The following is a 22,770-nucleotide window of genomic DNA, read 5'->3' as shown; positions in this document are numbered from 1 at the left end:
TGCATTGTATCATTGTAAGTTCTGCCTCTGATTTATCGATTTTGCTTTGTGTCTCCTCAACTTTATTCTCCAACTTGATATTAGACTGATTAATTTCTTCCACCTTCTCATCCAGAGATGTTACATAACCAAGTAAACCTTTAAATGCATCTACAATGTCCTCCCTAATCTGTTGATTACGGGTTTGGATTAAATCCTTAATTCCAGACATTTCCTTAGACATGTCTTTAAAAGCATTTGAAATATTTTCCTCCAAAACAATGGCTTGGTCTTTTAATGCATTTTGGAGAGCCTCAAGTGTAATAAAGGGGGTAATAAAGATTGTAATTTCTGTGTCTGGGCTGGGGAACTTCCAGCACTCTTGGAAACGCTTAGTTTTGTTTGTTTTGAAGCCATTTCCAGATATTCAAACAAACTTTTCAACAGCCAGTTTATTGAGTCCAAAAAATCCACCTATTCCCCCACATTTGTTAACTAATACTGTTTTCTTTGATCTTAAACTCTTGAGTCTTTTAACATCGTTAGCAGGCAGTTAACAAGTGCCGTCCCTTTTAGGTTTCACTTTCGACACACCCTTTGTAATTCAATTGCCATCTTAAGTCCCTTTGTCTTCACAGAGGGAAGTATATTACATCGGAATTAAGAGTTGTACTTACAATTATATTCCCTCCTGTTTTGCTCTGCCTGCATATCAATCAAATATAGATTTAAACATTGAGAGCAGGGGTTGTCGTGACGTTTCGTTTCTGCAAAAGCTGAGGAGCTATGTCAGGCTTCTGGGGAGCTCTCACCCTTCGCACCCCAGTTTCTCCTGGGGGTCCCGGGGAGCTCTACCCTCTCCTGTCTGCTTGCCCCCCTTTTTCCCGAGGGGGGAGTTTTCAAGCCGCTAGACAGCTGATTTACGCTGTTCTAGCAGTTTACTCAGTCACGGGGCTGGCGTTCCCTAGGGAGCGTCTTCCAACGCTGACGGTGCCACCGGAAGCCATAACAGTTTAAGTTTTATTCTCACTTTCTTTCCCTGCCAAATGTACTTCAATACTATTTTGTTGAGGACTTCCGGTTCCGGCGGCTGACAGCGACGGGCAACTCGTTGCTCGCTCCAGCTCCCCGGTGGGCTTCCCCACTTCTTGGGGGGCACAGGACGCCCCGTAGAGGCGTCCTGCCGGAGGAGCGGCATCGCGGGGGATCCCTGCATCAGCGGCGGCCGGCAGGAGGTCCCCTGCGCACTCAAGGCACCGAGGAGCAGATCGGAGGGCGCGTGGGCGCGTCTTCGCTGACAGGCTGTTCGGAGTGAAAAAAGAAAGCTGAAGGATGCGGCGGTGGAGCGGTGAGGTGTAGACTCCCTTCATTCCTATTACCAACTATAAAATCTGTCAGCTGTGCAAACTTGAACTTTTGGCTTGATTTGGAGAGGTGCGGCTGGAGGGGAGGGGGATTTCCCCCCCCTTGGACAAGCGGCTGGAAACAAGTGAGCTCTCAGCCCCAAGGGAAGGAGGAGGGGGAGAGCCAAACTAAAGATGTCACACCCCTATTAAATGGATTTTCAGATTTAAACTTTTAAGGTTTAAGACAATGAGATCTGGAAGCCCTGGGAACTTTGAAAACTTTATTTGTTGCCTCAATACCCGAAGCTGGCAGGGCAAGATGGCACACTTCCGTTGTCTTCATGAGATGTGAGACTTGACTCCACCTTTTAACTTCAGGCTTCCGGTCTTTGTCTCCGTGCTACCTGGATAATTCTCTTGTGGATTGTTTGCTTCTGAACCCCCTGGAGTGAAAAACGACTGCTCTTTTGCCAGGGTGATTAGAAAACTCCCCTGTGCCTGGACTCTCTGTCTCCTGGACTCTCTTGGCTGTTCTATCTCTCTGACTGATCCTTCTTTATACTGACTGGACTCTTTACTTTATAAACAATGGCATCTAAAAGACCACCTCCTGGAAAGTCAGGCTTTGCTGCCTCAGCCCCAACATCTGCAACCTCCAGTCCTAGCACACAATCAACGTTAACAGCCTTCAAGCAACCTAAATCTACAGACCTGGAGTTTCATCAAATGTTACAACAACTTCTACAGGGACAAGAGGAAATAAAGAGACAATTGAAGGAGATGAAAGAAGAAATTAAAGAGAACCAGGATAAAATTAATAAGAACTCACAGAGACTGGATCTTTTGGAAGATGGGGCGGCTGAGATGAAGGGAGGGATAGAGGGTGTGCAGAGGGGAAACAAAGAACTTGACACCCAACAAATGAAAATAGAGTTTGAGAGAATGTCTTTTTATCTTACATTCCAGAACGTGATGGAGACAGATGATGAAAACATAAGGGACATCATGACAACCATTTTGGCTGAGTATATTCAGAAGGAAAAACAACAGATGGGGTGGGAAATAGACCTGGCCTATAGAGTGAACTCAGCGTATGCTAGAACACACAATGTCCCCAGGGAGGTACACATTAAATTTCTTAGGAAAAGCACAAGAGATGAAATCCTGAATGCACAAAGGGGGCAAGCCTTGACATACAAAGATAAGGAGATAACCATTCTGAAACAGATCCCCAAGAAAGTGAGGGAGAAAAGAAAATCTTATTCGCAATTGGCGAATAAACTATACCAGAAGGGGGTGTGGTTTCGATGGTTACTGCCTGAAGGTATGCTAATATTCTGGGAGGAGACAAGAGTTAGAATTAATACACCCATAGAGGCGCAGGCCTTTATGGAAAAAAATAAACTACTCCTAGAAAAACCAGAAGACACTTCAGTAGATGTACAAGACACGGGAGGGGCCGGAGCACTGCCAACTGGGTGAGATGGGGCGACATCAAGAAAGCTCAGATCACACAAATAAGCAAGAAAATCCACGTGATATAAACTGACCGAAATTACCAATTGAATTTACCACACTGACTATATGCTATTATGTAATATTTGAATTTTATGCAAATGTATGAGTTTGGAGGGGGGGGTGCACCTACCGCATTTCGCAGCTGCCAAAATTTGTAACCTTTCCCTTACCTTTTCCCTATGTAAAACATCAAAAAATCAATAAAAAACTGTTTAAAAAAAATACTATTTTGTTAAGGTCTTCAATGAAATCTTTCCCTAATCTAATTGGAATTGTCTGGAACAAATATCAAATCCTGGGTAGTATATTCATCTTGATTGTTGATATTCTCCCTATTAGCGATAGTTGTAAGTTTTCCCATTTGGCCAGGTCTGTCATAATTTGTTGTTTAAGTTTATAATAATTGTTCTCTTTAAGTGTACTACATCTTGCTGTCAAATATATCCCCAAATATTTAAACTTGTTTGTGACCTGAATCTTCAAAGCTTCCGCCAATACTTCCTTTTGTCTTTATTTTGTCAAAATCTTTGTTTTGTCTTTATTTTCAAACCTGCTACTCTTCCATATTCCTCTATTTTTTCTATCAATTTAGGTGCGGTTTCCAATGGATCCTCTAAAATAAATACCAGGTCATCCGCGAATGCTTGCAATTTATATTTTTTAAATTTCCATTCCTTTTATGTCTTTATCGTCTCTTAATTGTTCCTGAATGTTCTTGTACACCCTCCCTGACTCTTTGACACCCCTCCCTCCCCACGCAGCAGTAGCAATTTACCTGTCTGCAGACCCGGGGACTTCTGACTTTCCTCGTGAGAAGGCAGCAGGAAGTTTTTTTGCCTAACAACTGTGGGATCCAATTAATGACGGCAACTAGGACTACAGGGATTGCTAAGCGATGCCGTCGCACTTTACAGTCAAAATTACCACAGTTAACTGAGGAGACTACCTGTGATGGTAGCCCGGCAACCTGTGTACCTACATATATGTTGTTTTAAGAATGTGCAGAGAATGAAGGAAGAACTGAATTGGCAGAAGCTGGTGGGTTTATCCTGCTGTCTTTCAGTTTTCCAGGCCAAGCAATGCAAGGATGTTTTCCACCTCACCATTTCCAACTTGGGCATTCCAGCCTCTAAGCAGGAGACCCTCATCTTGCTTGCATATTGTTTATTTCAGATTGAACTTCGCCTAAGACCCTTCAGCCTCTGTTTCTTTCTGAATTCGTGGTTGGAATATAAGCTTGGCTAACCATTACTTAAAGTGTTGTCCATTAAGTCTATGGATATTGATATTATTTGTTCCTTGACTGCATTGTATCCAAGTCGTGCCTTCCTCTGCCCTTCCTATGAAGGCAACTCTTGCCTTTTTGTGTCCTGAACAGAAGAGAGTGGGATGCTCTAAGGGACCCCTTCTGATGCTGGAGCTGTCAAGGGGCAACTTAAACTTTCATTGTCTTGAGCTTTCCCAGATTCATGGATGATGATGATGATGATGACACTTGCATGCCTCCCATCTTGCTGAGGCAACTCTAGGAGGCTTATAATCATACAATTACATTATATAAAGCATTAATTATAGATTTCAATAGCATACATTTAAAATTCAGTTAAAATCCAACTAACCAAGATGAAGGGAGAAAAAGGAAGGTGGGGAGGATCTGGTGGACCTGACTAATACATTAACTAAGATGCCATTCTCGCATTGGGACTGGTTCATTGGGTTCTATTTCTTTACTTCTTTGCTTAATTTCCATAGCTGCCCAACTCAATCAGGTAACCCTGAACCCAGGGCCGTGAAGGGTTTCCAACACCTTGAATTGGACCCGGAAACAAACTGGCAACCGGTGCAGCTTGCGAGCAGTGCCGCAAGGGCCACCCAATAACTGCTTTACCAGGTTCTTAATGTGATTTTGTCTTTGCAGCTTTGGATTTTCTTTCCCTGCAGGGCAGCCTGAACAACTAAGGGGTTCCCGGTGTGTTTTTCCAGAGCGCTTCCTCCGGGTGTGGCATGGGTCGCCACGGGGCCTCCAAAGCAGCCTCCCTCTGTAGCTACTGCCCAAGGGAGGTGGGTGCCTGCTCTGCTAGGGCAGCCCGGGAGACCCTGCCCAGGTTCTCTGCCCTTCCCCCAAGGACAGGCACCGGCACGGACTCCAGCAGCACAGAAGGGGTGGGGATGAGGCGCATTCCGATGTTCTCCACTCAACTAAAAGCAACAAAAGCGCGAAACCTCCAGAGCGGCGCTTGGCAGCTTTGGCCAGTTTAACACGGGGGACTTCAACTCCCAGAACTCCCCGGCTCGAAAGCGACCCTCCACATCGACCAAGTTGGGTGGCCTAGGAATTCTGGGAATAAAGTCCCGGAACCTTTCGAAAACCAGGTCCGAAAGGCCCCCGCCTGCAGAACGCTCCGGCCCACCGGGGAGAAAGAGGATGGAGGCCGTTGGGGCTCCGGTGTCCCGGACTGCTCTCGGCGGAAGAGGCCGCTGCTCCCCTTCTCCCCTCGGCCCGACGGCCAAGAGGCGTTTCGGAGGTCTCGACTCAGCGGCGGCCGGGAGGGAGCCCCCCTCCCTCCGAGGGCCCCGGGCATGCGCCCTGGCGGGGAGGCGCCTGGCGGGAGGGGCGGGGCCAGGCGGGGGCTGGGGCGTCCCTCCCCGCCCTCGCTCACAGCCCAGCGCCTGCCGCCGCCGCCGCCGCCTCGCCCCGCAGGTAGGAACGCGCCGCCGCCGCCGCCGCCCCACCAGGAGGCCCAACCAGCCACGCGCCGCTCCGGGCGGGAAAGAGCGCCGCTCCGCGCCTCGCGCTCGCCCGCCCGGAGCACCAATGCCCGGCTGAGGAGGCCCCGGGCGCCGTCCGGCTCTTCCCGGGTTTGCAGGACGGGCGCAAAGTGGCGGACGCGGGGAGTCTTGCCCGGGCCGGCCTCCAACTTTCCCCCGGGTGGGCGGGTGGTCTGGCGGCGGAGAAAGCCCCGGGTGGACCCACAACTCCGCCCCCGCTCCCCCAATCGAGAGGGGAGGGGGCAGGGGGGCCCTCGCTGCTCTCGGCCTTGAGGTCCCGGGCATAGGCGGGCGCCCCTCTCCCCCCCCGCCGCTTCCGTCCTCCCCCCCTCCTCCCCGGCCCTGGGACCCCCGCGCTCGCTGCCTCGGGAGTGCAGCCCTGGGAGTTCGGGGGCTCTCCTGACGGAGCCGGCAGCGCTTTGCCCCGCCCAGCCCCCCTGCTCCCCTCTTGGCTGGACACGGGCGGGGGGGGGCGGGGAAGGTGCTGCCCCTCGGAGCGGGGCCTCCGGGAAAGTTGGCCTTCGGTCCGAAGGAAAACGGAAAGGGGGAACTCCACTACCGGCTGCCCCCTCTGCAGCTCTCGCCCCCCCCCCCCCGGGCCAGCCAGTCTACTTTGCAGGGGGCGGGTTGCTTGGCGCAGGCGAAGCGGGAGAAGCTCGCCTGCTCCTTAAATTCCAGGCGGGGGAAAAGGCGGAGTTTCAATATTGAACCGAATGTGAACAAATAGTCCCTTTTATGGCGCTGTGCTCCTTGGGGGGGGAGGGGGGCTGAGGGAGGGGCCTTTGCATGAAGAGCTCTCTGTTAGAGGGCTGAAATCGTTTTTCTAATAGGAGGGAATCGCTAGCTGCTCCGGCTGAATTGGGGAGGCCTCGGGGTTATCTGGAGTTTGGTTGCTGGCTGGCAGACGGTTCATGAAGGCCTGCAAGCAACCAGGGTGTATCGAAGACGCACTTTAAAAAAATAGAGCACTCTAGTAGGTTTGTAGCACCAACTGTGTCTTGTGCAAGGCGTTCTCCAGAATTAGCAGACGAGTGTTTACAGGAAAAAATAAAACCACACACGACAGTCAAGGCTGCAAGCTTTGTCAAAGGTTTTGGGCCATTTTGATCAAGTTGACTGGGATTATTTTTAACCTAATGAAAATGGAGCTGTTGAATTTGGAGTAATTGACTTTGCCGTAACCGACTTTGGTTTACTGCTTTGCTCTTTGGTGGCTGCCAAGTTGATTTCCACTTTCTGTTCCTTTCTAAAGCGGCTCTTCCTTGGTTGGGGCTGCTGGTGCCCTCCTGACTTGCTTTGTGAGGGTCTCTAGGACGCCTGTGAGAAGCCCCCCCCCCCCCCTGGAGCTCCATGGCCTTGGGCTTCCTCAGGGCTTCCGCTTTTTGCTGGAGCCGAGAGCGAGGCAGCAGATGTGCCCAAGAGGAGGCCTCTGGAGGGAGAGCATGCAGCCAGCTTTCCTCCCACGTGGAAGCTGTCTTGCAGTGCTCAGTTGAAAGGGAACTGCCAGGGATCACCGGGCACAGTTCGGCATCTCCCTTGTTTCTTTTTGTTGCAGAAGTGGGGCCTCCCCCCACTGAATGCAGAGCCTTTGACTGCAGCTGTAACATCTGCTTCGTTCAGCAATGCCTTGTGTGGGGTGACCGCTCCTCCATCTTACCCTGACACCCAGGGCTGCCCCTACCACCTGGGTTAGAGCGCCTGGAAGCTGCAAAGGGCAGGAATCCCACAAGAGGGCCACAAATCATTCCTGGGGCTCCAGAAGGAAAGTGGCATGCTTGCCCAGGGTGGGGAGGCGGCCCCGGGAGGCATATCCAGGATTGGGGGGGGGCTGCCCTTCACTTTCCTCCTCTGACACAAGAGTAGCCTAGGCCCCCACCATGTTGGGCGTTGCTCCATCTGCCAGTTCTTGGTGCTGTGGTTCTCTCTCTCCAAATAGAGGCCCTGCAGCTGAGCCAGGGGCCAGAGGTGGCCAGGCAGTCCATATTTGGTAGCAATCATTGTAGACTCTTTTGCAGTGGGAGGGGGACACTTCCCACTCGGTTCCTCCTCCTCCTCCTGGCTGGAAGCTGCTGCCTCCACATTTGGGAGGGACGAGGCAAAGCCAAGAGTGCCCTGCAGGGTTCAGGCTGAAGGGCCCTCTTGAGTGCATGTCTTCCAAACGTGGTGGGCACAGAGAAGAAACCGGGTACGCGTGGGCCCCCTCCCTCCTTTCCCTCTCCTGGTTTCTGTTCAGGGAGAGCCAGGCGGGGATGGCCATCCCAGGATGGCTTTTGGAGGGAGGGAGTCAGCCCCCTGTTCCTGGCTCTGTGGGGGGCGGGTGTTCTTCCTCTTCCCCCCTCTTTGGGGCACCTTGGAAGGCAGAGGGGGCACCAGAGGTCCCCAGCAAGAGGCGCCCCCTCTGACCCCTTTGCCCTCCTTCCCTTGTGCCCTAAGCGGGAGGGAGGAAGCTCTGGCGTCAGTGGAGCCTGTTGAGGCAGCCATGAGCTGGGCGGGCAGGAAGTGGACCTGCAGGCAGCTGATGTGGGACCGTCCTGCAGGGGTGAGTCGGCCCTTCCGTCCTGTGGAGTCAGGGAGCAGGCGAGGCAGCTCAGCCCCTCCGGAGGTTTGGGTCGGGGGCTCCCTTCTACAACTGCCAGTGTGCCAAAAGCTGCAGATGTTGTGCTTCCGTTGGGAGGCCGGGACTGGCTGGGTCCCAGGCGGCCCTTGGCTGCTGCAGGGCAGAGTCAGGGAGAGGAGGCCCAGCTCAGAAAGGGTGGGGCTGGGATGCACCTCACGCCCAGGGAGGGAGGGAGGGAGGGAGGGGGCTTTCTGACTTGGAATGGCATAACCCCGGGGTGGACTCTCCTCTCCACCCTCAGCAAGGAGGGCAGGCGGTGCCGTGTGGGGAAGGGAAGGAGGGGAGCCCTGCCTGGGTGTTTGGAGGCCTCTCAACTCTAGACCCGGCCGCAGAACAGCAGTGGGAGCTGGGCGGCTGAGCCGTTTCCTGTTGCATTTCTCTTTTGCATAGAGATGGCCCTGGGCCAGTGGGTGCGGGTGGGTGGCTGGCTGCTCCTTCCTTCCTTCCTTCCTTCCTTCCTTCCTTCCTTCCTTCCTGAAACTCTCCTAAAGAGCAGTCACCCTGCTCCCTTTGAGTAGCACAGAAAAGGGCCGAGGAACCTGGGTGGCTTGGCTGGCCTTGGGCTGCTCCTGGCACAGCTGGCTCTCTTACACTGGGGCTCTCGGAAGGCCTTTGGCCCTGGCACAGCCAGCTTCAGGTTTCCTTTGGCCTTCTGGAGAGCGAGGAGGAGGAGGAGACCTTCCCCTTGCCTGCTGCATGGCCCTTTCGGCTGGAATGGGCTTCACCTATTGAAACTTTCTGGCTCTCCCTTTGCAGGGTGGGGAAGCGTAAGGTTAAAGGTGCCTGGTGGTCTTTGAGCAGGGGGCGTCAGCTCCACCACCTTCCCGCAGCCCCCTCAGATTGGGTGCCTTCCTGCATCAAGACGTCTTCCACCTATCCCTGTTCTGCAGTTGGCTCCCCCCTTGCCTTCTGGGCCCCCATTTCCATCTGCCCTGCTGTAGCCGAGAGCCTCGCCTCGCAGATTCCTTGTTCGATGCCACCAACTGAAAGGCAGAGAAGGAACGCAAGAGGGCCCAGTGCCTCTCTTCCTCCTCCTCCTCCTCCTCCTCCTCCTCCTCCTCCTCCTCCTCCTCCTCCTCCCCTATTTGTTCTTAGGCTGATTCGTGTTTCTGTGGAGACATTCAGCACCCCAAATTACTTTCAGTCCATTCAATGTTAAGGCTCTGCTCCCCCACCTGGCATGAGGGGGGGGGGGTATTCAGGCTGCATTTTTCAATGGAGAACTTCAGAGTAGTTGATGGGTTTATAAAAATCTTGAGGGCCAGCTTTCCCAGGCTCTGCTCTAGTGTAGGCTTGCGTCCATCCGTCCTCTACCCACCCGGTCATCCCCCTCCCCACACCATTCTTTGCTGCTGGTGATTCTGCTCTGCATGAGACAACACCCCCTCCTGAGACACACACACACACACACACACACACACACACACACACACACGAGTTTTTGTCTGCAGAAGCTCCAGCCTGGGACTGCCAGTGCTTGGCTTTGGTTGGTCCTGGGGTCCTGCTGGGGAGAGGGTCGTTCCATTCAGCAACAGAAAGGCCAATGCCTGGAATGCACTACCTGACTCTGTCGTTACATCCCCAACTCCCCATAATTTGAACCTAAGACTGTCTACTGTTGACCTCACCCCATTCCTAGGAGGCCTGTAAGGGGGCGTGCATAAGCGCACCAGCATGCCTACCGCCCCTGTCCTAATGTCCGCATTTATTTGTACTCATTTCCTATGTTGTTATTCATGTTTATTCTTATTCCTTTTATCTTGTACATGAGTGACAAACTAAATAAATGAATAAAAATAAAACATCTGTGCCCCAATTCATGCAGAGTCATCTTCTTTTGGGGCTCAGTGCTTATCCAAGCTAGAAAGTTGGCAGCTCTTTGATTCCAATCCCCCATTTCCGTGTTTTTGTCCTTCGGTCTGCAAGAGGAGGGGGACCGGGGGACCCACCCAGAACAAAGGCGTGAGGAAAGGAGGGCAGGGGCTCAGGGGCTGCTTGGCATCTGCTGCATGCTGGTCCTTTAGTGCTCTTTTGAATGACCGCCCCAGAGGCCGGGCAAAGGCTTGCCGGATGCTGCTGTTTGACTGTTTCTGAGAATGCCTGGGCCTGTGTGTCCCCCCCAGCCCCCCAACCTGTCTCCTGCGAAGGAAGGTCTGGCCCTCTGGCAACCATGGGGGGATGGGACTTCAGGCCCAACATTTCTCTGGGGAAATCCGGGTGGGGAAGGGGGCCGGGGCTGGCTCTTACCCAGCCCATTCTGCAGATAGTTTGCCAACGGTTTGGCCAGACCACCCCTCTTCCTCCGGTCCCCAAGTGGTGGTTGAGGCCCATCTGGCAGCTTGTGCTGCTTGCTAAAGGGGTTGATCTGCTGCACTTCCGTTTGAAGAAATTGGCTCACCCGCCACACGCACGCACGCACGCACTCACGCAATGTCCAAAGCAGTTGACAATTCCCAGGCTGCATTTGGAGGCGCTTTAGAGCACAGCGGGTGGCGGCAGCCTTTTTGCCCAGGGACGTGGGCAGCCCCTGTCTGTGCAGGAGGACGGGAGCTCCTTGTGGCACTGCCAAGGCCAGGGGAGCTTTGGGGGGGGCACTCGGGTGGAGGAATGGGAGGGGGCTCCCCTCCCGTCTTTCAGAGAAGGGTCTGCTTCTCCTGTTGGCAGTTGGGAGGAGGGTTGGGGGTTGTGAGAAAGGGGAAGCCTAACCAAAGCACGGCTGGAGCAGGTCTTCTGGGAACCGGGAAGGAAAGTCCCCCCCCACACACACATTGGTTGCTAGCCCTGCTTCCTCTTTCAGAGGGTGGGGGGGGGAGGGTGCTTAGGCAGAGGCCTGCTCCTCCTTCCTCCCCCCACAGACCACGGAGCCTCTGGCCTGCCTGGGGACGAGCCAGCAGGGGGGGATGGAAGGGGGGGTGCTCCTGGGAGCAGACGTCTTTGGGGCATGCTGAGAATGCAGCTCTGGAATGTCTCCCTGGCATGGGGGGGGATGATGCTGGGGGGGGGGACTGCCTCCTAGGGGGAGGCCAGGGAGGACTCTGGGGCAGAGGCCGGGAGTACCTGCTGCTTTACCAGCTGCTTCTTGACGGGGGTCTCTGAACAGCCCAGGGGGCCTATATGAAGAGGGGGGGCTCAGAGCCCCTCCCTGCCCTTGAGAGATTGGCTTTGCCGCCTGCTTTTGCTTTTCCCTCCCATGGTTGGCCTACAACGTTAACAAGGTTACCACCTCCAGCCCCATTCCAGGGTGGGGCAGGTAGAGAATCTGCTGAGTTCTGGGTCGGTCGGGGTTGAGGGGCAGCATCCTGGAGCCCAGCGTGAAAGGCAGTGAAGCCCACTGAGACCAACCAGGAGCAGCAGCAGCAGCAGTGGGGAGAGCGTCCTTCAGGTGGTCCTTCTGGAGCCCCTTTGGGAGGGGGCCCCAATTCCACCTGTGGCCACAAAAGGACTTGTGGCTGAGGAGGAGGAGGAGGAGGAGGAGCAGAAGCAGGGTTGGACCCACCTCCAGCTTATGAGCATCCTGGGGCTCCTGGCTCTGCTTCCCCCTCCTCAAATGCGACCCCCCACCTCATGGGCAGTGAGGAAAAACCTGTCCTGCTGGCTGGGCTGGGCTTCAGCTGCTGGGGGTCCTCACTTTGGGTGAAGAAAAGATGCCCTCCTGGCTAGGCTCTGACTTGGGCTGGGAGCTGCTCCTGGAGGCTTTGGGGCGAGAGGTGGCAGGGCATCCAAATTGACCTGATTGGCGGGTGCTGTCGAGGGGAGGGGCCTTGGGGAGTGGGCGTGACCTGCCCAGGAAGAAGAGGGGGCTGGCCTTGGGGTCAGATGAGAGGAAAGGGGCTGCAGCTGCTGAGTCTCGCCCTGTCCAGAAGCCGAAGCAGGCAGGCTCCACACCCAAAGTCCGTCTGTCCGTCCGTTCCCCCACCCACCCACCCACAACAAAGACCGCAAAGGACTGGGCAGCTGGACAGGCAGAATCAGGTAATATAATAGAAGGACAAAATAAAGGGATAACATATTTAATACTACATGCTATAACAGCAGCGAGAATGGTTTATGCCCAACATTGGAAATGTGAAAATATTCCTCTAGAAAAGGAAATAATAAAGAAAATATTAGATTGTGCAGAATCTAGATTGTGATAGACTGACGATGGAACTAAAAAATGAAGGAGAGACGGAATACGATGAGATTTGGAATAGATTTTATCAATGGTTGGATTTGAGGAAGGGAAGCCGGAGTGGAGAAGAACTAGGATGCGTAGACCGAAAGATGATATAATATATGTAAGTGTAAGTGTTTATAAGGGGTTAAAGACATGTAATAATTACTAACGTATATTGAGCGCGTAAGAGGTCTGTGTTATGCTTCAGTTTTGTGTGGGGGAAGATAATGCCAGGAGAAGGTAACTCTTCCCTGGAAACTGCTGCCAGTCCCACTCTCTCTCTGAGCTCCAGGGAAGCAGCGAGGCGTGATGAAAGGGTGGAGGTGGCAGGGTGGGGTGCAGCACGGTGTTGGCACCTTGGTTTTCTGGCATGGACTTCCTTCCTAGTAGGAGGGGCTCCTTCTTTCCTCCAGGAAGTGCATCCAGGGCTTTATACCCGGGGTGGAGAACTCTCTCCCCTGCCCCCCCCCCCCCCCCCGTGAGGTAGCTGTGCCCGGGAGGGCCCTCTGCAGCCTCCTCATTTCAGGCCCCATCTCCATTTCATGCCAGAGGCATTGGAGAAGCCTTCAGTTTTCGGGTGGGCGGGGAGGCAACCGTCTGGTGCCAGGCTGCGTCTTCTGGCTTCCTTTAGTGGTTTCCTCTTGCCGGCCATCTGGGCATAATCTGCCTCCTCCGGCCACTGGCCTTATCAGCTCAGCTCCACCGTGAGGGGCTTCCTCCTGTGGGCATGATACGGGCACATCTTCGCCTGCAGGTTCCTCCTGGGCGACCTCCCCGCCCCCCCCCCTTTCCTCCTACCCTGGCGCAAGCAGCGCCTGCGTGGTCATGGGAGCTCCACACTTCTCCAGGCGATGGCAGGAAAAGGGAAGTTTCTTGTCATGGGGCGGCAGCCTGTTCTCATCTTGACCTCTGCCCCCCCCCCTCCAGCAGCTCTGCCAGGGATGTGGGGGAGGGGAGTTGACACACACAGAGAATGCCTTCCCGTGGCACCTGGGGGGGACTCCCTGCTCACCCCGCCCTTCTTCAACAGGTGAAGCAGGAGAGGGAACATCTCAGGCGCCATCATGGTGGCCTTATCGCTCAAGATAAGCATTGGCAACGCGGTGAAGACTATGCAGTTTGAGCCCTCCACTATGGTGTACGACGCCTGCCGCATCATCCGGGAACGGGTGCCGGAGGCGCAGATGGGGCAGCGTAAGTGGCCAGGCAGGCTTCCCTTGGAGAAGGAGATGCCGAGGGAGAGCCGGGTGGGCTACCAATCAGGAACTGCTGTGGGGGTGGGCCAGGGAGACTGGTTCCCGCTTCCACCTTGTCCCTTATTCTTGTCCCTGTGGCCTGGGGGCACCGCTGGCTGACCTCAAGCCGCCTCCACCCGCCCCGCCCTGGGCCAACCCCCTTCCTGCTGTTCTTTCTTCAGCCCACGACTTTGGCCTTTTCCTCTCGGATGAAGACCCCAAGAAGGGGATATGGTTGGAGGCCGGGAAGGCTCTGGACTACTACATGCTCCGCAATGGGGTGAGTGCTTCCCTGGGGGCCTTTCTGATCAACCAAGTGGATTGGTGGAGGGTGAGGCTGAAGGCCAGTGTTGGCCACAGCAGTTAATGAAGGGCTCCAGCATAACTCCCCGCCTCCCAGGATAGGCTGCTCTTGACCATGTGGCCTGGAGCTAAGCCCCTCCTCCAGAAATGGCCACTAAAATTCCCCTGGAACAGCATTGCTCCCAGTCCGGAGCCAGGTCAGCCGCTCCCTCTGGCTGGGCCAGCATCGGCCTCCGCATCTCCCCTGGGATATGGGTCCTTCCTGCCTACGGAGGGTCCTCTTGGCGGCGGCTGGCGGAGGAGAAGCCTTGAAGCTTCTCCCTTGAAGCATCTCTCAGGGGCGAGCCAAGGACCTCACCTCTACACACACACACACACACACACACACACACACCCCCCTCGCAGCTGGCTACTGGGGGAGGAGAGGAGCATCTCCAGCATGGGCCCAAGTGGGTCAGCCCTGGAAGAAGCCCTGGCTGATGGCTCAGCAGGAGGAGCCCCAGAGGGACGACCTTCTTGGCTCCCTCGTGCTCTTTCCCACTTCCTTGGTTTTCCATACCCCCCTCTCCCCCAATTCCGACCCTGGCATTTCTTGACTCGCCCCCACCCCTAAATCTGCCTTCCCAGGACACCATGGAGTACAAGAAGAAGCAGCGGCCCCTGAAGATCCGCATGCTGGATGGGACGGTCAAGACGGTCATGGTGGATGACTCCAAGACGGTCACCGACATACTGATGACCATTTGTGCCCGGATCGGTGAGCAGCCTGGGGACCATTGGGTTGACGGACGGACGGACGGACGGGAGGGGGGAGGAGTGAGGAGACAGCCTCTGTTCTGTGGGTCCTTCCTCTCCCCCCCCCCCTCCGATCCAGGAGGGACAAGCTGAGGCTTGGGCTACCAGGCAGCTGTGTCCATGGCTGTGGGCAGGGCGACCTTTGTCCCTGGCAAGGCTGCTTTGTGCCCCCAGGCATCACCAATTATGATGAGTACTCGCTGGTGCGGGAGATCCTGGAGGAGAAGAAGGAGGAGCAGACGGGCACGCTCCGGAAGGACAAGACCCTCCTACGCGACGAGAAGAAGATGGAGAGGCTGAAGCAGAAGCTCCACACGGATGATGAACGTACGTGATCCGAGCCCAGCGCTCAGGGGAGGCGGGTGGGGTGGAGCGGAGGGGACCTCGGCGGCTCTCATCCTGCCCTGCCTCCTCGTGCAGTGAACTGGCTGGATCACGGACGCACTTTGCGCGAACAGGGCATTGATGACAACGAGACGCTGCTCCTCCGGCGGAAGTTCTTCTACTCTGACCAGAACGTGGATTCCCGTGACCCTGTGCAGCTCAACCTCCTCTACGTCCAGGTGCCTCTCGCTGCCCCTCTGCCTTGGGGGCTGGCATGGGACGCTTTAGCCCGTCTGCATTGCAATGGTGGCTTCCAGAGGAGGCCTTGCACTCCCAGGGAGGAGAGGCGAGGAGGGTCCCTGCTGACCTTGCTCCTCTGTCTCCAGGCCCGTGATGATATCCTGAACGGCTCCCACCCCGTCTCCTTCGACAAAGCCTGCGAGTTTGCTGGCTACCAGTGTCAGATCCAGTTTGGGCCTCACAATGAGCAGAAGCACAAGGCCGGGTTTCTGGAGTAAGTCCCACTGGGTCCTTTCCTGGGGCAGGGGGCAGAGTTTGCCCTGCAGTCCCCTGGGCTGGGTGCTGGCTGGAGGGCTGGAGAGAGCAGCGGAGCCGGGCCTGAGGGAGACCCTCTTTCCCCCTCTGCAGCCTGAAAGACTTCCTGCCAAAGGAGTATATCAAGCAGAAGGGGGAGCGGAAGATTTTCCTGGTGAGCGGGGGGGGGGGCGGCTCTTGTGGGCCCCATCCCGTCTACTACCGAAGGGCCTGGGAGGCCTGGGCACCATGGCAGAAGGGGGGAAGAGAATCTGCAGACGGATGGTGGGGCAGAAGGGTTGGGGGAGCCGTGGGACAGGGGTGGAGGTCATTAGGGAGCAGGAGAATGCAGCCCCCTGTTCTCCCTCCCCTCCCACAAGGCCCACAAGAACTGTGGCGGAATGAGTGAGATTGAAGCCAAGGTCCGCTACGTGAAACTTGCCCGCTCGCTCAAGACCTACGGCGTCTCCTTCTTCCTGGTCAAAGTAAGCAATGCTCCTTCGGGCCCCTTTTTGTCCCCCCCCCTCCCCCCCCCCGGAGAGAGCCTGCTCACTGGCTCTGGAAGGGAAGGAGGGAGGGCTGGCTGGAGCTTTCCTGCTATGGGCTGGAGAGGATTAGGCACACCCCATGGCCTGGGCACCTGCCTTGCAGGAGAAGATGAAGGGGAAGAACAAGCTGGTCCCCCGTCTCCTGGGCATCACCAAGGAGTGCGTGATGCGTGTGGACGAGAAGACCAAGGAGGTCATTCAGGAGTGGAATCTGACCAACATCAAGCGCTGGGCGGCCTCTCCCAAGAGCTTCACCCTGGTAAGAGCGCCAAGAAGGCGGCCACGGAGAGGGAAAGGGCCCATTGAGGACCCACTGGGGGAAGCCCCTCCCTCCCTCCCTCCCTCCCCTGCAGGCAGACTGGAGGGGAGGGGCCCCCCTGTGAGGCCCCTGCCTTCCTGGAGTAGGCAGAGTCTGCTTGGGCCCCCAACCACTCAGGGCTGTAGAGGCCACTTCCCAGAGAACTGCCCTCCGAATAGCTGTGCCCAGTTGCGGCTGTGGCATTCTGTGGGCTGCCTGCCCATCCTCTTCAACCCTGCCACTTTCGACTGGCAGGCCTGCCCTTGCCTCCCAGCACAGGATGAGGGTGCTGCCTGGCGACCTTCTCCTCTTCTCCTCTTCTATCTCCTCTTCTGCCCGTGGCGTTGCCCCCTTAGCTACGCCTGAAGCCTTTTGTGCCAGGTTGAAGGGGTACCCGCGACCCACAGATGGGGGGCCCTCGGGGTGGGACCCATCTCCTCTCCCCCCAAGGCCCCCTCTTCTGGGGCTGATCTCTCCTGGGCCGCAGTGGGCAAACCCCCACCTTCCAAACCCATTGCCGCCCCAAGCGGTGGCCCTGGCTCAGCGGAATGGTCGAGTCTTGTGCCCGCTGACCAGGGGCATCTGCGGCCAGCCTTTCTGTCTGGCTGCTCCTGAGCACGGCAGCAAGAGGAATGGGGAGGGAGGGTGTCGTGGGGAGAGTCGTTGCTCTCCGGCTGCCCCTTCCAGGAGCAGGAAGACCCTCCGCAGTCGCGTCTTGGGTGGGGCAGCAATCCCAGCCGGAACACCCCCCCCCTCCAGTGACTGCCTTGGCTTTGGGGTTGCAGGATTTTGGGGACTACCAGGACGGCTATTACTCTGTGCAGACCACCGAAGGGGAGCAGATCGCCCAGCTCATCGCTGGCTACATTGACATCATCTTGAAGAAGGTGGGTCTGGGCAGGAGGCTGGCTCCTGACCTGGGTCAAGGGGCACCCTGAGCCATAGTCGCCCTCCCTTCACTTTGGCTGGCTGGGGGGGGGGGAAGGGATGACCGCTGCCCAGGGGTGGGTTTCTGCCGGTTCGCACGGCTCGGGAGAACCGAATGGTGAAAGTTACCGATCCGGTGAGAGGAGGTTCGACTGGTGGACCCGGAAGTAACTTCCGGAACGCCTGCCCCGGCCCTGTCGCTCGCTCACTCCCCCCACCCCACCCCCCGCCCGTCCACACTATCCTAGTCCAATTCGGTGTCAAGTCCAATACCTGGGAGTGGAGGTGGTGAACGGAGAAGCATGGAGAGGTCCAGCGGCACAATCCACCAGACAGCAGCGGCAAGCTCAGGAATTTTCTCCTGGATTCCCCTCTGTCTTGCCTCCTCTGATCTCCCGAGGTTTTTCCCCCAGCGTGTGATAGCTTTCCCCTGGATTCCCCTCTGTCTTGCCTCCTCTGATCTCCCTAATTTCGGCCCTTAATCCTCCAGTTGTCTATTTTGGGGAGGTTTTCCCCTCTCTTCCCCCCCCCCCTCTTCGTAGGAGTCCCAATTTTTTTTGCCACATGGCTTGGGGGGAGGGGTGTGGTCATGTGACTGAGTGTGCATGAGTGATGTCAAGTTGGCCATACCTGTCCGGTCACATGACTGCCAAGCCATGCCCATAAAATAGTCCACACCCACAGAATAGGTTCTAAAAAAATTTGAAACCCACCACTGCCGCTACCTCTGCCTTGCAGAAAAAGAGCAAAGACCACTTTGGCTTGGAGGGAGACGAGGAATCCACCATGCTGGAGGACTCCGTGTCCCCCAAGAAGTAAGACCGGCGTTCCTGGGGCGGGAGGGGAAATCTGTTGCGGGGGGGGTGGGGGGGAGTGGAGGCTGCGCTTCACCCCCTGCTTGCCTGCTAGGTCGACCCTCTTGCAGCAGCAGTTCAACCAGCTGAACAAAGCCGAGCACAGCTCCGTGGCCCTCCCGGTCATCATACGGCCGGGGGCCAGTGGACCAGAGAACTTCCAGATGGGCACCATGCCCCAGGCCCAGCAGCAGGTCACCAGTGGGCAGATGCATCGGGGCCATATGCCCCCTCTGGTAAGGGTCCCAGGCTTCCGGCTGGGCTCTGGACCTCCTAGATCATCTCAACTCCAGCCGCTGCGTCCCCCGGGGCCCCTGTTGCTCTGGTGCGAATCTTGGGGCTTCCGCTTCCCTCCAGGGCTTGGTGCCCCTTCCTGAAGCCACCTCCGATTCTTGGGAAATAGGGAGGCAGCCCCACATTCGCCCCGCTCACCAGCCCCCCTGCTGCTGCTGTTGGGGGGGCGGTTACGTGAGGGGGGAATTGGCTCACCCGTCTTTCTTCTGCTCTGCCCTGCAGACATCGGCTCAGCAGGCCCTGACGGGCACCCTCAACTCCAGCCTGCAGGCTGTGAAAGCTGCCCAGTCCAGCCTGGACGACTTCGAGACCCTCCCACCCCTGGGCCAAGACGCGGTGAGAGGCCCAGGAAGCAGGGGGGCTGGGTGTTCCCTGGAGAGGTCCCTCCTGGGGCTGGAGTTGAGGGTGCTTCTCCATCCGTAGGCCTCCAAGGCCTGGCGAAAGAACAAGATGGATGAGTCAAAGCACGAAATCCACTCCCAAGTCGATGCCATCACCGCAGGCACAGCTTCAGTGGTCAACCTGACCGCCGGTGACCCGGCAGAGACAGACTACACGGCCGTGGGCTGCGCCGTCACCACCATCTCCTCCAACCTGACTGAAATGTCCAAGGGGGTGAAGCTGCTGGCGGCACTAATGGAGGACGAGGGCGGCAACGGGCAGCAGCTCCTGCAGGCTGCTAAGAATCTGGCCGGGGCCGTCTCAGAACTGTTGAAGACAGCCCAGCCGTCCAACGCAGAGGTCAGCGGCAGAGGGAGGGGCCCAGAACCTGCTCCAAAGGGGGGGGGGAGTTGGCTTGGGATGCTGGACCTAGGAGAGCCAAGGTGGGGTTGGAGCTAGGGGGAGGGGGCTGCAAGTTCCCATCCCCCCTGGCAGTGGAATCTATCTGGGGGTCTTTGGGCTCATCCTTCCTTTGCACCCCAACCCACCTCACAGGGTTGTTGTGCAGTGAATGGGGGTGGAGGGAACACTGTGACTGCTGCTTTGACCTGCCGTGCAAAAGGAAAGGAGCAGGTGGACTCAGACCTTGCTTGATTCCAGAGGTGCCCTTGCAGCAGGGCCCGGGGGAGTGGGGGAGGGGGTAGGAGGGGGACGGACATTGCCCACCCTGAGATCTAGAGTCAGGTTCCTGACAGCAGCACTGGCCCAGGGGCTCAGGGTACCCCGACTCCTGCAGCAGCTGCTTTCCTAATCCTGGGGGAGAGGGTGACTCTTGCCATCGATAGTCCGGAGGGTGCACAGTGGCAGCCCACCCTTTTCGGGGCACTTGACCAGACCAAGGACCAGGCACTGACATGCGCCCTGCTTTCTCCCATCCAGCCGCGGCAGAATCTGTTGCAGGCAGCTGGTGCTGTGGGACAGACCAGCGGAGAATTGCTGCAGGAGATTGGGGAGAGTGACACGGATCCCCATTTCCAGGTGAGGGGTCTGCCGAGAGCCCCCACATGAATTGGACCGGCTCAGGAGGGGATGAATGCTGCCTGGGGGGCTGCAGAGAAGCCTCTGGGAGGAGAGACGGGGGGAAAAGGCCGTGGGGCCGAGGGGCAACAGCGGGCCCTTCTGATCCCCAAAGGGGGCCCCAGGAAGGAGGCCGAGACTACCAGGGCCTGGGCTCCCAAACTAGGGAGTTTGCTGCACCCCAGCAAGGATTCCCTGAGAGTCAGCAGTCAGTTGGCGGTGCAGAGCCCGAGGGAGCTTGCCCAGCCGCGAGGGTCCAAAGCGGAGGTTCCTGCCTTGAGTCGGGAGTTGGGTGGGGTGGGGATTCAGTGAGGCCTGATGGTCTGGAAGGTGGCTCCACAACGGGCAGCCGAGGTTCGTGGGCTTGGCCGTGATCTCTCTCTCAGCATGTGGATGTTCACATACAGATTGTGGAGAGCCGGCGCCTCCGGACCCTGTGTGCCCCTGATGCCAAGACGGTAAAAGGGCCCGAGCTGGCCTGTGGCTGTGCTCCTGGCAGAGCCCCTGCTCTGGCCACCCTGTCCCCAATCGGTGTGCTTGCCTGAGGGGTCCCTGCAAAGCTTCCTCTCTGCCGGGCTCTTCAAAGCCGCTCTCTGGCTGGGCTCAGTCTGCTGCCAATCCCCACCTTCTTAATTTAAAAGCCCCTCGGAAAGCGACCCGTGGTCCCACTCCGCGCTCACTGCTTGGATCTAACCTGCTTCCTCAGGGGTGACCGGGCACCCTCCGACCCCCCCAGAGATACAGGGCTTCTCCTGAATGGGGGAAGTTTCAGCTGGGCAGCAAAGGAGAGGCAGGGGGCAGGCTTACAAACTGGCAGAAGGAGGTGCTGGGCCCTGGCAGCCCCGTCTGCTCTCTCAGCCCCCAAGCTATGACTGCTGGGCTTGGTGATGGGTTTGGTGTGCGGCACTCTGCGCCTGAGATTGGGCTGCTCTGGTGGTGAAGGTCCCCGGTTGGGCAGGCTGGCGGCAGAAGCGTGGCCCCCTCCAGCCGGGGCCCCCGGTGGAGGAGGTGAGATCCTGTGCTGAAGGTGGCCTGATGTGGCCCTTCCTTCCCCAGGACGTGCTGATGCAGCTTGCCAAGGCGGTGGCCAGCGCAGCGGCCGCTTTGGTGCTGAAGGCCAAGAATGTGGCCCAGAAGACGGAGGACTCTGTGCTGCAGACCCAGGTGATCGCTGCGGCCACCCAGTGTGCCCTCTCCACTTCCCAGCTGGTGGCTTGCACCAAGGTGAGTCCTCCTTGCCAGGGATTTGGGTGGTCAGCAGCACAGCCTTTGTCGGGACAGCAGGGAGGGGGGGCTCTCTTCCTTTCTCTGCTGGACGGTGGGCAGAGAGCCGGCTCTCAACCTGTGCACCTTGCTCCTTCTTTGGCAGGTGGTCGCTCCCACCATCAGCTCCCCCGTCTGCCAGGAACAACTGATTGAGGCTGGGAAGCTGGTGGCCAAGTCCGTGGAAGGCTGTGTGGATGCTTCCCAGGCGGCCACCTCTGACGAGCAGTTGCTGAAACAGGTGGGGGTGGCCGCCACTGCGGTGACCCAGGCGCTCAATGACCTGCTGGAGCACATCAAGCAGCACGCCACGGGGGGGCAGCCCGTCGGGCGCTACGACCAGGCCACCGACACCATCCTCAACGTCACCGAGAACATCTTCAGCTCCATGGGTGACGCTGGTGAGGAAGGCCTGGGAGGCTGTCCTGCCTGCAAAGCCCCAGAGTTGCAAGGGGATGCCAGCTGCGGTTGCCGGACAACCCCTCACGGCCTCTCCTGCTCTCTGCCCGCCAGGTGAAATGGTGCGTCAGGCTCGCATCCTGGCCCAGGCGACGTCTGACCTGGTGAACGCCATCAAGGCAGACGCGGAGGGGGAAACCGACCTGGAAAACTCACGGAAATTGCTGAGTGCTGCCAAGCTCCTGGCAGATGCCACAGCCAAGATGGTGGAAGCAGCAAAGGTCTGGTCCGGAGCTCCACGGAGCAGAAGGCTGGGGCGTTTGGTCTGGCGGTGCCTCTTTGGCTCTGTGGCCACAGCTGGACAATGCAGAAAACAGCCCTCTCTCCTGGGGAAGCCCCCTGGCAGGCGGCTTGCAGGCGAATGGGCCCTGCCGGAGCCCACCCTTGAGGATTTATTGGAGTTGCCCCTTCTGGATGGAGCAGAGGAATTTGGGGAGAAGTGTCTTCCTGACGGGCCTCTGTCCTTTCTGCCAGGGGGCTGCCGCCCACCCGGACAGCGAGGAGCAGCAGCAGCGGCTGCGGGAGGCGGCTGAGGGGCTCCGCATGGCTACCAATGCCGCAGCCCAGAACGCCATCAAGAAGAAGCTGGTGCATCGGCTGGAGGTGGGTTTTCCTCTTTGGTTCTTCCTGGGCAGCTCTTTCTGACTGGGAAAGTGAGGGCCTCACCCGCATCTCTCTGCCCAGCATGCAGCCAAGCAAGCCGCTGCCGCTGCCACTCAGATGATTGCGGCTGCCCAGCACAGTGCCGGAGGGAGCAAGAACCCTTCCGCCCAGCAGCAGCTCGTGCAGAGCTGCAAGGTAAGCTGGAAGGGGGGCAGAACCCTCTCCTCAAAGCCCCCTCTGATTCCTTGTCTCCGACACGGGTGGGGTGGGCCTGTCTCCACCATCCTCCCCCGGGAAGAGTGGGAAAGACTTCCCTTCCAGGGGGGGCCTGCAGCCGAGACCTCCTCCTTCTTCTCTCCCGGCAGGTGGTGGCCGATCAGATCCCGATGCTGGTGCAGGGGGTTCGGGGCAGCCAGTCGCAGCCGGACAGCCCCAGTGCCCAGCTGGCCCTTATTGCCGCCAGCCAGAACTTCCTGCAGGTGAGCAGAGG

The 22,770-nt window shown here is 57.5% G+C and overlaps 1 protein-coding gene across 5 annotated transcripts in view; it reads left to right on the top strand.

Annotated features, from left to right (window-relative positions):
• Positions 1-5,434: 5,434 nt before the first annotated feature.
• TLN1 (talin 1) overlaps positions 5,435-22,770 on the top strand; it is a 32,036-nt gene continuing 14,700 nt past the window's right edge. For 2 of the 5 annotated variants that reach the window (XM_081971804.1, XM_081971802.1), the window contains exons 1-23: positions 5,435-5,544; positions 13,416-13,579; positions 13,803-13,900; positions 14,551-14,680; positions 14,893-15,045; positions 15,139-15,281; positions 15,429-15,556; positions 15,691-15,751; positions 15,957-16,061; positions 16,228-16,383; positions 17,208-17,309; positions 18,088-18,164; positions 18,259-18,439; positions 18,720-18,833; positions 18,921-19,238; positions 19,818-19,916; positions 20,363-20,413; positions 21,012-21,179; positions 21,325-21,619; positions 21,732-21,898; positions 22,152-22,280; positions 22,362-22,475; positions 22,646-22,759. In XM_081971804.1, coding sequence (XP_081827930.1) covers positions 13,450-13,579; positions 13,803-13,900; positions 14,551-14,680; positions 14,893-15,045; positions 15,139-15,281; positions 15,429-15,556; positions 15,691-15,751; positions 15,957-16,061; positions 16,228-16,383; positions 17,208-17,309; positions 18,088-18,164; positions 18,259-18,439; positions 18,720-18,833; positions 18,921-19,238; positions 19,818-19,916; positions 20,363-20,413; positions 21,012-21,179; positions 21,325-21,619; positions 21,732-21,898; positions 22,152-22,280; positions 22,362-22,475; positions 22,646-22,759 — 3,033 coding nt within the window. In that variant the 5' untranslated portion in view covers positions 5,435-5,544; positions 13,416-13,449. Of the gene's footprint in view, positions 5,545-12,083; positions 12,202-13,415; positions 13,580-13,802; positions 13,901-14,550; positions 14,681-14,892; positions 15,046-15,138; positions 15,282-15,428; positions 15,557-15,690; positions 15,752-15,956; positions 16,062-16,227; positions 16,384-17,207; positions 17,310-18,087; positions 18,165-18,258; positions 18,440-18,719; positions 18,834-18,920; positions 19,239-19,817; positions 19,917-20,362; positions 20,414-21,011; positions 21,180-21,324; positions 21,620-21,731; positions 21,899-22,151; positions 22,281-22,361; positions 22,476-22,645; positions 22,760-22,770 lie in introns of those variants that run through there. The other 3 variants (XM_081971806.1, XM_081971805.1, XM_081971803.1) reach the window with 2 other exon arrangements.

Source organism: Natrix helvetica (assembly GCF_964273705.1).
Source record: "Natrix helvetica genome assembly, contig: HAP1_SCAFFOLD_144, whole genome shotgun sequence".
Taxonomy (NCBI): Eukaryota; Metazoa; Chordata; class Lepidosauria; order Squamata; family Natricidae; genus Natrix; species Natrix helvetica.
Note: the sequence above shows the minus strand (reverse complement) of the source record. Positions and strands in the feature narration are given on the sequence as shown.